General features: G+C 43.6%; 1 protein-coding gene across 1 annotated transcript in view; it reads left to right on the top strand.

Moving 5' to 3' along the window:
• Nucleotides 1–2,930: 2,930 nt before the first annotated feature.
• GNS (glucosamine (N-acetyl)-6-sulfatase) overlaps nt 2,931–14,170 on the top strand; it is a 41,746-nt gene continuing 30,506 nt past the window's right edge. The window contains exons 1-4 of the mRNA XM_004429369.3: nt 2,931–3,275; nt 8,763–8,822; nt 11,758–11,964; nt 13,677–13,742. Coding sequence (XP_004429426.1) covers nt 3,078–3,275; nt 8,763–8,822; nt 11,758–11,964; nt 13,677–13,742 — 531 coding nt within the window. The 5' untranslated portion in view covers nt 2,931–3,077. The remainder of the gene's footprint in view (nt 3,276–8,762; nt 8,823–11,757; nt 11,965–13,676; nt 13,743–14,170) is intronic.

Consider the following 14,170-nt stretch of genomic DNA (forward strand, 5'->3'; position numbering starts at 1 on the left):
TCCCCCTCTCCCTCACCTCCAACCACACTGGCTTCTTTTAGTTCCTTGAATGCACCACCTAAGGACCTTTGCACATGCTATACTCTGTGCCTAGGAGACATTCTACCACCCCACTAGTCCATTAACAAATTATCTCCCATTTAAACTTCAGACTGCCACTCAAAAGTTACTTCCTCAGAAAACGGGACAGCCACTTGCAAAACAATGAAAGTAGACCATCCTCTTTCACCATACACAAAAATTAACTCAAAATGGATCAAAGACCTGAGGGTGAGACTTGAAACTATAAAACTCCTGGAGGAAAGTATAGGTAGTACACTATTTGTCACCAGCCATGAAGGGATCTTTTTGAATTCCATGTCTACTCAGACAAGGGAAACAAAAGAAAAAATAAACAAGTGGGACCTCATCAGATTAAAGAGCTTCTACAAGGCAAATGAAACCAGGATCAAAATGAATAGGAAACCCATCAGCTGGGAAAAAATATTTGCAAACCATATATCTGACACGGGATTAATCTCCATAATATATAAAGAACTCACACAACTGAATAACAAAAAAACAAACAACCCAATCAAAAAATGGGCAGAAGAAATGAACAGACACTTCTCCAAAGAAGATATACAGATGGCCAATAGGCACATGAAAAGATGCTCAACATCACTAATCATCAGGGAAATGCAAATCAAAACCACACTAAGATATCATCTTACACCCGTTAGAATGGCTATAATCACCAAGACAAAAAGCAACAAATGCTGGAGAGGCTGTGGAGAAAGGGGAACCCTAATCCACTGCTGGTAGGAATGCAAACTGGTGCAGCCTCTATGGAAAACAGTATGGAGATTCCTCAAAAAATTAAAAATAGAAATACCTTATGATCCAGCTATCCCACTACTGGGTATCTACCCAATGAACCTGAAATCAACAATCCAAAGAGGCTTACGCACTCCTATGTTCATCGCAGCATTATTCACTATAGCCAAGACATGGAAGCAACCCAAGTGTCCCTCAACTGATGATTGGATAAAGAAGATGTGGCATATATATACCATGGAATACTACTCAGCCATAAGAAAAGACAAAATGGTCCCATTTGCAACAACATGGATGGACCTGGAGGGTATCATGTTAAGTGAAATAAGCCAGAAAGAGAAAGACAAACAGTGCACGATTTTACTCATATGGGGAAGATAAACCAACACACGGACAGATAGATCTGTTTGGTGGTTACCAGAGGCTGGGGGTGGGGGTTGGGCACAAGGGGTGGAGGGATGCACTTATATGGTGACTGATAAACAATAATGTACAACAAAAATTTCACAATAAAAAAAAAAGTTACTTCCTCAGGGCACCTCAGACTAGGTCAGCCCCTCATCTCCTTAAATGCTCATTGCTCCCTTTCCTTTTCCTTCATAGCACGTCTCCCTATTTGTAATTACATACCTCTGTGATTATTAGATTGTATCTCTCTCTGCCACTAGACTGCAAGTTCCAAGAAAGGGGGGCAGTATCTCCCCAGCACTCGCCTAGCATCTGGAACAAAGTTGGCACCTAACTATACAATCTCTGGCCTTAAAGTTTACAATCTAGCTTTTAACCAAAAACAATGATATAATTTTACAATTTGGGGCATCAATACAGATGGAACAGGTTTTGCTTTCTGTTCTTTTTGTGCGAGAAGTCTTCCCGGAAGTCTTGGAGTCAGAATACAGAGGGGTTAGTTATTCCACCAGTGTGCCAAGTTAGCCTAGCCTCAGGCTGTAATCCAGTACCCCTGCCGTCTGGGAAGTCCTCTGACCAGATTTCCAGCATAATTCTCTCTTGCGGTGGAACTTCATTTTTTAAAGATTCTCTTGGCTTCTGTAAACTTACTTTAAAAAAAAGTAATAAAACAAAAGCAACACTTCCTTTTGCATAAGGCTTATAGTTGTACACATGACATTTCCAAGTACTTCCACAATTATTGTTACCTTATAGTATAGCGCTTTCATAAAGTTTTAAATGACTGTTCTTGTCGAAAGGTCCACCTTAGAGAAAATACACCTTATTTGTTAGGAACCAGGAGGTACAGCCTCTTGTTCTGAGCTGGGAACAAGGCTTGACCGTCACCTTGCCAGGGATATTCTGTCTTCATAGACTTCAGCAGAGGGGCAGGGTAGAGCAGTTCTAGAGCTACCACAGAATTATTTGGAGCCCTCATTTCACGGAATTTTTTCATTACTTAATAATGTGGTTTGATGACCATGTTTCAGGGGTTTTTTTGTTCAATGTGCACATTCTCCAACGTCTTCTAAGAGGGCTTTTAAAACTTCACCAAGGAATATTATGGTAAATATTCAAAAGTTCACGGAGGAATATTAGGCTGTCAGGATATCCCTAAATTATTTGAAACCACTACATCAGCTGAGGAATAGCATCACCGGCTTAGAGTTAAGAGAGCTAACTTGAAATCCAGCTCCAAACGTAACAGCTGAGTTGTCAGGGGCCCTCGATGAGTGTTCCTTGACCCAGGGATTAAACTCGGTACAGCCCAGCCTTGGCCACCATCTGATCTCACTATCTGGTGGTCACATTCCTCCTTTCTCCTAATCGCTGACTGTTGGCTCATTCCCTCCTCCCTGTCATCTTATCTTCCCTCCACTTTAATCTTCCCACCAAGCGCTGGAGAACAAGTCACACCAGAACCCAGCCGCAGCCTGACCCTGAGAGCAGCCGGGCCCGCTCTCCGCCCCGCTCTCCGCCCCGCTCTCCGCCCCGCTCTCCGCCCCGCTCCCCGCCCCGCTCTCCGCCCCGCTCTCCGCCCCGCTCTCCGCCCCGCTCTCCGCCCACTTCCGGGTTCCCGGCCCTTTCCGCCCGCAGCCCCGCCCACCCCGCCGCGGCCGCCCGTCACGTGACCGCGCGGCGTGCCCCGCCCCCGGCCCCGGCTCACGTGATCGCGCCTGGAGAGAAAACGGCTGACCCCGGCCCCCGGCCTGCAACGTTCAGTCCGGTCTTCCCGCGGCTCGTGGGCTCTCGCGCTCCAGCCACCTGCGCGTCCCTCCACCCGTCCCGGGGGCCCCCGGAGCCCTTCCGCCATGCGGCTCCTGCCTCTGGCCCCGGGTGGGCCCCGGCGGGGCAGCCCGCGCCACCTGCCCTCCTGCAGCCCAGCGCTGCTGCTGCTGCTGCTGCTCCTGGGCGGCTGCCTGGGGGTCTCCGCGGTGGCGGCGGGCTCGCGGAGGCCCAACGTGGTGCTGCTCCTCACCGACGACCAGGACGAAGTGCTCGGCGGCATGGTAACTCGCCTCTCTCGGGCTGCCCCGCCCCTCCATCTCCCGCCTGACTCGCGGGTTTCTTGCCTCTTGCCCCATCCCCACCCCGACTCCCTGAACTGGCTGCCTGGACCCTGGGGAGGTGGTTTTTGCCACGGCAGGCCCTTTACGCAGCTTGAGGGGCGGCAGGACCCTGTTTCCTCTTCCTTCACCCGCGTCTCTTCTGATAACGCGCGCGCGCACCGCACACGGCTTCCAGTGTGGCCCTCTCTGCTGCGGAGTTTGCTTGCGTTCCCGTCTCGAGATGAACGTGTGGACGCCCGTCAGGGATGGGTTGAACCACCAGAAGCAGGTGCTGGCTCAGAGCACGCAAGCCTTGGTGGTTTTTCTTTTGGATCAGAGGACAGTTGCAGCCCCCTCTGTGAGGAACCTAGGCCACCTCTGCCTTAGTCCCGGTGTACAGTGTCTGTGCCTGATATTTATAAGACAAGTGCTGACGTGAACGAATCTGGTAGGTAGGTTGTCGCACTATTCAGGGTGTGCTTTGCCTCACAAGAATCACGAAAATTCAATTAGCCTGATTGAACACCTGGCTGATGCGTTCGATACTGTCCGTGTTCCATTTTATAGCAAAGGGTGTTGTCATGAGACTTCGTTCTTCCCCCGAGTTAGTTCTGCTTCTGTATCTTAGAGTTTTGGAATTTATGACCTTCAGGACCATCCATCTAACCCCCTGCTCTTGGAGGCCCAGAGAGTGGCTTGCCCGAGGCACATGAGTACGTGAGGCGTTAGGAGTGCAACGCTTTATGGCTTTCTTCGTTTGAGTTCTGTTTTTGCTTTCAGCTAAATGCTGAGACTGAAAACACTTCAGGCAGGAGGTTCCTAGCTTTTACTGTGTGGTAACACTGTAGCTCAGTGTCCTTCAGACTGCTGATTTCAACCCATACAGAGAGTTGTGAAATCAGTTAAGTGAGTAGCTTCCAGTATTTTTACTTTCCTGTGGAATAGAGTAGAATAGAAACTGTGTGGTACGTGTGGTAAAGGTAAGCATATCCGTATGTATATATTTCTGGGTTGTGAATTAAACTGTATTTCTTAGGGCTACGTTCAAGAGCATGAGAGCTTTTCTAGCTGATATTTAAGATGCTCGCATTTTGACTCCACACTTCTTCCTGCCGCATGTGCCTCGTTGTCTTTTAGTTTCTACCCAGCCATGTTGACATTGAAGAGTCTTGACTTAATTGCTCTCCTGGATTTTACTTTGTTCTTCCCCCATTCCAACCACTACACTTATCCTCCTCACAAAACTCCTTTAAAATAAAATTTTTTTCTTTTGTGTCCTTGAACAGTGTTTTGTCCACGAAAAGCAAGCCGTCTCTATCAAAAATTAATAATAGCTTAGTGACTAAAGCACTTAATTAAAAGGTCAACCTTCCACATCTCTGTTGAGAACAAAATTCATCACTTAAATATAAGTTGTTCAGAATTCAGTTTCTTCAGTTCTTATAGACCACGGATGTGGTCTGTGTACTTGAGGTCTCTTCCCCTTAACGTGTTAATCCCATTTGCTTCTTTCACACCAGTAATAGATTCTTTTTTTTTCTTTTGTGAGGAAGATAGACCCTGAGCTAACATCTTTTGCCAATCTTCCTCTTTTTGCTTGAGGAAGATTGTCACTGAGCTAACATCTGTGCCAATCTTCCTCTATTTTGTGTGTGGGACACCACCACAGCGTGGCTTGATGAGTGGTGTGTAGGTGTGCGCCCCAGATCGAAACCCACGAACCCTGGGCCACCGAAGTGGAGGGTGCGAACTTAACCACTACACCACTGGGCCGGCCCCAGCATTCTTTTTAGAGATGTTTACACTGGAGAGAAGACCCAAAATTGAGTGGAGGGAACAAGTCAAATTTAATGCTTCCAACTCTCTGGAGGTTTCTGGCTTCTCTACTAGCCTTTTCAGAATATTCTACCACTAGTTGTCAAGCAGGACTTGAAAGGGAAAAGCAAAGACAGTGACAGCTTTTGAGAATCTACTTGGAGCCAGTCAGAGTGTGAGCTGTTTTACACTTGTGCTCCGGTCATCACAGGGTCCTCTGCTGTACGTATTGTCCTAATCTTAAATAAGAGGAAACTAAGACTTAGCGAGGGTTAAGTAATGTGGCCAAGGTCCATATAGCTAATAAGGGGCAATGCCCGGAATCTTAGGATCTCAGAGCCCTGTGCTTTTTCTCCTATTCTAGAATACTGCGATAATACTGACTTACCAGGTGTCATTCCCCACACCCACATCAGCGCAGTCACTTATACCATAGAGAGATTCTTCAGGGACACCAATGGGGTCATGGAACTCCTTAATTTATGTGTAATACTTTGTGTATATTACCTTCATTTTGGGGGGGAGAGGGAGGTGTCTGATCCAAAAAAAGATTATAAATTGCTGCCATAGTTGGCAAAATAAATAGTAGTCAACCCCCCAGACTAACTCAGGTCAGAGGATTATAGGACCTGTTTGATTGTGGTTTATGTGGAATGTTTCTGTCATCTTTGAAATAGCCTTTTATGTGGGAGCGTCATCTTTAACGTGTCACTGTTTTTGTTGAAGGTATCATCTGTGGGACTCCATGTTTAGGTTTTATGCCCAGGGGACTGTTCCTATTTCTTGATTTTACTTGAATGTCATTATGGTGTGATGGACACACTGTTCTTCACAGAAGCACAGGTTGCTCTCTTTAAAATCATTCACTCTAGTAAAGTGACATTTGGTTGAAATTTCAAGGAAGTGAGGGAAGGAGCCAAGATGAAATGTGGAGAAGAATAAATACATCATGTCTTTGCTTTGCTTAAAGCAAAGTGGTCTGCCATTGTTAAAAGAAAAGTTAGCCATAGAATTATCAGAATTGTCAAAACTTTCTTTTGGAGTGACTCTACATGAGAGCCAGGAAAGTGAATGACTCTGTACGATTTTTATGGAAGAGATTTTGCTTCGGATGAGTAAAGTAACACGTTTACCCATATGCTAGTGTGAGATTGGCTGCTTCCTAAAGGATGTTGTATGGCCGGAACCTGACCATCCGCTGTCTTTGCTTAGATCTTATGGATGCGTTTTAGCATTCAGATTAGCATGGACCCACACATTTCAGTAGTGTCCTTTCTTGTTTGAGACTTGTTTGATTAAGCACAGATTATGGTTATCACTTGTACTAATGTTACCAATATAAAGAGTATGGTTCTTAATGTAGGTTTCTTACACTAAAATCTAGATTCCTGCACGGCCGTGCATCATCTTCTGGCTCCTGCCTAACCCTCTGAGCGTGTCTTCCCCCTCTCTCCCCTTCACTTGCTGCGCTGCTCGACCGCACTGGCCTGCCTTCTCTCCCTCCCGTGGGCCTCTTTCCTTCTCTGGCAGCCTTCGTCCTTGCTACTCACTCAGCCGGGAAGCGTCTGCTCCTGGACCTTGGCGTGGCGACGACTCAACACGTGACTCAGTACCGCCGTTCCCCCCTGAAAGAGGCCTTTCCTCCCACCCACCTAAAGTAGTTTCTGCCTTTCCTCCCACCAGCTGCAAGCACATCATCCTGGTTTATTCTGTTCATAGCACTTGTCATGCCCGACATGATTGTTTACCTGTTTGTTGTAAAAGTCCCTGAGAGTACAAGCATCGCAAGGGCAGGGACCTTCCCTCTTTTGTCCACCATTGCCTCGATCAGTGCCTGGCACACACACAGTGTTTAACAAATGTGTTATAATCACACAGTATAGTCTTACTGTAAATCAGATATTCTTCGGTAGCTTTGCATATTTACCAGACAGTTTGACACTTAAGTCCCATATAACCAACTCACATGGCCCTTTTCCCCATTTACCCTTTGCATTCTCATTTCCCCTCCTTGTGTCCTCACTGTAACTCAGGTTCTTTGTCAACCAATTCATTCAGCCCCACGTTCTGTACCTGAGAGTAGCCCCCCGGGATGTTTCGTGGGAGATCACAGCTGGTGACGTTTTTTGTGAAGGTTAGCAAAGACTTGTGTATCTGTCTCTAGCATCTCCTGGGAGCCTGTTATGGATCTACTCAGGAAATTGTCAAAGCTCTTCTTGAGTAACTTAGAATTCTCATCCTTTTGAGCTGATGGGTTCCTTAGGGTTTCTACTATCTGTATAGAACAATGGGGAAAGGTCATTTATACAGTAGTGAAAATGAGGCTCTTGTTAGCATAGTTGTGTATTTGGATTATCTTTAAGGAGTCACGACACAACAAAATATACTTACGGAGGGCCGACTCTGTGGCTTGGCGGTTAAGTGCGCGCACTGCACTACTGGCGGCCTGGGTTCGGATCCCGGGCGCGCACTGACGAACCGTGTCTAGCCGTGCTCAGGCCGCGTCCCACATACAGCAACTAGAATGACATGCAACTATGACATGCAACTGTGACATGCAACTATCTACTGGGGCTTTAGGGAGAAAAAGGGAAAAAAAGGAGGAGGATTGTCAATAGATATTAGCTCAGGGCCGGTCTTCCTCAGCAAAAAGAGGAGGATTGGCATGGATGTTAACTCAGGGCTGATCTTCCTCAAAAAAAAAATGATAATTTAAAATACACACACACACACTTACAGCTGCATTCAGTGTGGTCTTAGATTTCAAAGGTACTTCAGGATCATCATGAACTGACTCATGTAATACAACTAAAATGAGCCTCTTCAGTTCTTTCATGTTGTCTGGAATCTGAAAAAGATTATTAGTGTTCCTTTTATTTGTATTTAAATGACCATCTTCATATTTTATCCTCACTCTCAAATTTGAGATTAATTGTTCTCTATACTTGTCAGGATCTCAGCTCTTGAACAAAAGATAAAAAGCAAGGGTACAAACAGTCATTTCTGACCAGTCTTGTGGTTGACGGGGTTCTGTGCACACCTATTTGCCACCTGGTTCAAGTCCTTACCTGAGGAGGTGATTGGTCTAGTGCAGAGGGCCGTGACCTCTAGTCACGTCTGGGCTCCACTGCTGAATGTCTGTTATTTGAGTCAGTCTCTGAGCCTCGGGGCCTTGTCTCGCTTTCAGAACCAAGAGTTATCTTATTTCTGTTTTAAAGTGTGGAAGGCTCCTTTCATATCATTTCCCACATCGTGCTTCTAAAGATGAATTAATGGAGATAGTTTTGCCTTATCTATCTCATAAGGGGGCTGGTGACAAATGAGAAAAGGGCCCCCAAATTTCATCACATTGAAATCAGCATTGCTAGAATAATGCTGTCAGCTGTGAACTTTCGCTTCCTGAAGGCATGATAACCCCCTGAACTTTAGCACAGGAAATAACTGACTGTAATCAAACTTGTTTGGTTCATCTCCAGAATCACACAGGACTCTCTCGGCTGTTTCATAGTGTCAGATGGAGCTGATCATTTGGGAATAAAAGGTTGAGAGTAGGACACACAAAACGTGAATTTTGGTCTATGTGTTTTAGTTTATTGGAAGAAATTATTTAACAGATAATAATTTACTTTACAGACACCACTAAAGAAAACCAAGGCTCTCATCGGAGAGATGGGGATGACTTTCTCCAGCGCTGTAAGTTTTGAAGCTAATTTAATTCTGTTAGACTTTACTTGCGTTTATGTTCTAAGAAGAAACACTCTCTTTGGGGTAATCTGTGTGGTGTTTTTCTAGTTAAATGCCTGATCTATGGGAAGAACTTTAATGTGATATAAATCCTTTTAATTGAAATATTACTTCTTACCAATTGAGGATTAATTGCAGGTATTTTCTAAGCCAGTCTGATCTACAGCTCAGAACTAGAGAATTTATTTAAAACCTCATTGTTTGAGGTTTGACAATGGATTGTAAGAATCAGGTAACATTCATGCTATGTAAACTGTCCCATGGTGAAAGCTCGCAGGCCACTTTATAAAGCCCAATCGACCCTGATAGCCAGACCTGACAGAGATGAAAGCAACAAAACAAAACCAACAACAACTAGATATACATACATGCATATGTGTGTGTGTGAAACATGTATATATATATAAACATAGATGCAAATATCCAAAATAAAATACAATGAAATTCACGACCATGCACATAACCAAGCAAATGGTAGGCTAGCTTAACGTCAGGACATCCAGTGAACAGCAGCATAACGTTGTGCTTAAGAACACAGGCTCTGGAGCCAGATGGCCTGGTTTTGACTGCTCTCTCTGCTCCTTTCTAGCTCTGTGACCTCGGGCAGGTTATTAACCTGTCTGGCCCTTGGTTTCCCCATTTGTACGTGGGAACACTAAAACCTCTCAGGGTTTTGTGAGGTTAAATGAATTGATGCAGGTAAAGCAAGCAGTTGTATCAGTTGTCCACCAATGTGATATCAGTAGGTGAAAGAAGGAAAATAGAGATGTTCATTTCAATAGATGCTTGTAAGTCCTCTGAAATTTTAGCATCCTTTCCTGGTAATTTATTAAACATCCTTGCTATGATGAATATCTCAAACAGATAGCACACCTTATAGTTAAGGGGAGAGAGGGCACTGCTGTTAGGGGTGAGACAAGGGCCTAATACCTCTCACTTAATGTTGTTCTGAACTCTAGAGTCATTGGCCTAAGTTTTATGGAATTAAGAAGTAAAACTATGGGCCGGCCCTGTGGCTTGGTGGTTAAGTGCGCGCGCTGCGATGCTGGTGGCCCGGGTTCGGATCCCGGGTGCGCATCGAGGCACCACTTCTCCGTTCATCCTGAGGCCGAGTCCCACATACAGCAACTAGAAGGATGTGCAGCTATGACATACAACTATCCACTGTGGCTTTGGGGGGAAAAAATAAAATAAATAAAATCTTTAAAAAAAAAAAAAAGAAGTAAAACTATTGGAAAAAGACATTATTATTTCCACTTGTTTGGATTTTCTATTTAGAAAATACAGGAGAATTGTTGGAAAACTTTTAAAATCAATAGAACTTAGTAAGGTAGAAATGAAAAAATAAAAATAACTCTTTTCCAAATAACCAATTAGAGAAATGTGGGGGTAGAAAAGATCACATTCATACATGAGGAAAATACAGACTCTAGGAATAGTTGGTGGTGGCCAATAATGGTTAAGACCTCTATAAATAAAGTTACAGAACTTTGTGAGTGCTATAATAAAAATACTTAATACGTAGATGTCCCCATCGTTTACTGTGGGAAGATAGAAGATTATGAAATGTTTATTCTAGTCAGGATCCCAACAAGATTTTTTTAGGCTGAATAAGTCATTTCAAAGTCATCTGGAGGGCCAGCCCCGTGGCTTGGTGGTTAAGTGCGCGCGCTCCGATGCTGGCGGCCCGGGTTCGGATCCCGGGCGCGCACCGAGGCACCACTTCTCCGTCCATCCTGAGGCTGAGTCCCACATACAGCAACTAGAAGGATGTGCAGCTATGACATACGACTATCTACTGGGGCTTTGGGGGAAAAAATAAATAAATAAAATCTTCAAAGTCATCTGGAATAATAAGTAGGTTAGAACAATCAAGGTAATTTTTTTGAAGGAGGAAATTGCTCTACTGGATACTAAAATGTAATATGAAGCAGCAGTAGGGTGGTATTGGCCAAAAGATAGGTCAGGAAACAAAAAAGGGAAAGAAAAGAGTTGCCAGTGTAAAAATTACAAAAGTCTAACGTCTAACAAAATTAAGAGGCAAAAGTAAAAAATAGGAAGTGTTTGTAACATGACTGAATCCTTCCTTAACTCATTTTATGTAACAAGGGGCCAATGGCCCAGGAGGAAAACATGCACAAAGCACATGAACAGACTGTTCACGTGAACGCAGTTGGTCAGTATGCGTGTGGAGAATGTTCGTCCTCACCAGTATTTAAAAATGCCAAATCCAGTTTGAAAAGCCAAAGAAATGCTAAGTATTTAAAAGGGATAATATGTAGTTTTGGCAAGGGTGTGCTCGCATGAGCGTTCTTTCCCTGCTGGTGTGGGTATAAGCTGATGTCACCCTTCTGTAAAGTGGCTTGGTGATGTGTATTTAGAGCTATACAGGTATTATTGGGTAGACTGGAGTAAGTCTGTTGATGACAGTAGCTAATAGAAACATAATTAGAGCAGGAAAAAAGTCTGTGTCCAGTGTATAAAGTGATTCAGGAAACGTGTAAAGTTACAGATCAGCCTGAAAATGAACCTTTACTTTTCAGCTACATTAGAGTAAGTAGTAGTCTTTATCTTGGTTAAAACCTCGCTCCCACTGTGCTGCGCTCCTTGCAGGTCAATATTTCTTTGGCAGATGAGAGTAGAATAACAGTTATGTTATCCTGCAGAAAGAAACCAGCTGAAAAAGAAATCTGTTCTCTTGGTTTGTTTTATCTGCTTTACTGTCTCCGCTGTGTGACTTAAAGTGTGTCGTGGGAGAAGAAAATCTCTATTCCATGGGAAACTAGAAGTTAGAGTATTGAGCAGCTTTGCTATTCTCCTTAGAAATGATGAGCAATCTGTCTTTCTCGTGTAACTTGTCTCTCTTGCTTCTGTCCCTCTGTAGTACGTGCCAAGTGCTCTTTGCTGCCCAAGCCGCGCCAGCATCCTGACAGGGAAGTACCCGCATAACCACCACGTCGTTAACAACACCCTCGAGGGGAACTGCAGCAGTAGGTCTTGGCAGAAGATCCAGGAGCCAAACACTTTCCCAGCAATTCTCAGATCAGTGTGTGGTTATCAGACCTTTTTTGCAGGGAAATACTTAAATGAGGTATGGTGAATGGTCTAATTATTCCTTTTCTTTCTTAATAACAGCTTTTTTAATGCGAATTAATATAATTCATGTTAATCGTTTTTTATTTAGTATCCATTCAAGTCATGTTAAAGTGTTTTTGGTATATGTCATTTTCTCCTAATCTGCTCATTAAACAACTTACATGAACATGTTTACATGATTTGGGTACTGTGGTTATTATTCCTTTAAGAGTCTCAGGAGCATTTATTTAAAAATAGTCCTAGGACTGCTGCTGCCTGATGCATCTTCCCCTTTTTCCTCAAGAATTCTGCTGGTCATGTGGCTGCCATGGTATCTTTGTCTCCATTTCCTCTTTATCAGGATCAGAGTGAAGAATTTTTTCTTCTTAGTATCTTTCCTGAAATATAACAACTTAATTCATAACCCATTTTCTCACTTGAAAAATGGGGACAGAATGTGGAGAGATCAGTGATGTAGGGCAAGCACCCAGAGCTTGGGACACTCCAAAACATATGGCCGAGGGGCTGCCGTGCTGGCTGCGTGGGCCTGGAAGGAGGGTACCTCACTGTGACCTTCCAGGGCCCAGTTTCAGGGCTTTAAGCCGACCGTGTTGGCCTTAGGTTTTAGTCAGAGTTCAAGCTTAAAGGAAGTAGTATATTTGAGAGTGTTTGGGGTTATCTCTTAGAGTAAAACTGGGGATGCAGGACAAAGAGCAGATGTACATTTTCTTATATACTTTATCTGTGGTTGCTGGAGATCTTAATATCTGATCTGAATTTTCTGTTAATTCTCCCCCTCCCTGCAATAATTGGGAGAATTTGCAACTTTGTGAGTTTGAAGGAAGATGAGTCAGTTTGAAAAGAATCATGAGAAATAAGTATGGATACGTGGTTATTGGGTTAAGACTATGGGTCATAAAGAGAACTTATACTACTTTGCATATTAAAGATCATTTAACATGCATACAAAATTAGGAGAAATTCTTTAAAGTACAAACATATAGTTCTCAGGGATTAAGTTCTGCCTTAAATGGGAAGTATTTAACCTTGTTGAGGTAAAATGGGGTGATTCTTTGGTCTCTTCACTTATTCATCTCATCAGATAAATTGAGCTCCAAAGTCGATTTCATAAACAGGACAACTGAAGTTACAGGCTGATAGCTCATAGTCTGATTATTTTGGCTGTTGTTAGCCACAGTGTCAGTCAGACTATTCAGTCTGTGCTCAGCAAATGAGCACTATGGCCTAAGCCATGTGGACTTTTTGTGGAAAGGGCCAGGAGTAAACATTTTAGGTTTTGCAGGCCGTATGTCTCTGTTGTGACTGTTCAGATCTGCCATTGTAGTGTGAAAGCAGCCATAGAGGTTACGTAGACCAATGAGTGTGGCTGTGTTCCAGTAAAATTTTATCATCACTGAAATTGCAATTTCATGTAACTGTCACATAATATTCCTCTTTTGATTGGTGTTTATATTTTTTAGTGGTTGGAAAAAATTCTTAGTTTGCTGGCCATACAGAACAGTTGGCAGAGTAGATTTGGCCCACGCCTGCATCAGAAGTTCCTAGGATTATGGTGTTCTTCACTTTTTGACTGGTTTGTGTGTTTGGGAAAATTGAGCACCTACCGTGTTTCAGACGCTGATCTAAAAAGATGCTACAAGTCCCCTGCTTCTTGCTGGTCTGGTCTTGTCTGAGGGCTTCTGATGTCCTGCTTGTCTTGTTTTTCAGTATGGAGCCCCAGATGCAGGTGGACTCGAACACGTTCCTCCCGGCTGGAGTTACTGGTATGCCTTGGTGAGTGACAGACACTAAAGTCAGTGACAATTAGACACAGCCCTACAGATGCAAAATATGTTTACTTTCTAATTTAGCTCTGATATGGACATAACTTGGTTTGCTTTTATGATTGGCTGTTTTATCTCCTTAAAAGAAAGTCTGTGATTTGTGAGTCACTCCTGTGTAAATGTTTTTCTTTCGTTACACAAGGTTTAGCAACATATTTTGCTATCCTGTCTGATCCGCTTCTGGCTTTTTAAACTAAGACAATTATTGAACTATGTTAGTAGTTAATAAAACCCTATTCAAAAAATCACCGTTGACTTGAGTACAGTCATGCATAGGTTAGTGATGGGGGTACGTTCTGAGAAGTGTGTCGTGAGGCAGTTTCGTCTCTGTATGAATGTCATGGGGTGTAGTTATACAAACTTAGATGGTATAGCCTA

The sequence above is a fragment of the Ceratotherium simum genome, chromosome 17, assembly GCF_057802395.1.
Source record: "Ceratotherium simum simum isolate JZ-2026a chromosome 17, ASM5780239v1, whole genome shotgun sequence".
Classification (NCBI taxonomy): domain Eukaryota; kingdom Metazoa; phylum Chordata; class Mammalia; order Perissodactyla; family Rhinocerotidae; genus Ceratotherium; species Ceratotherium simum.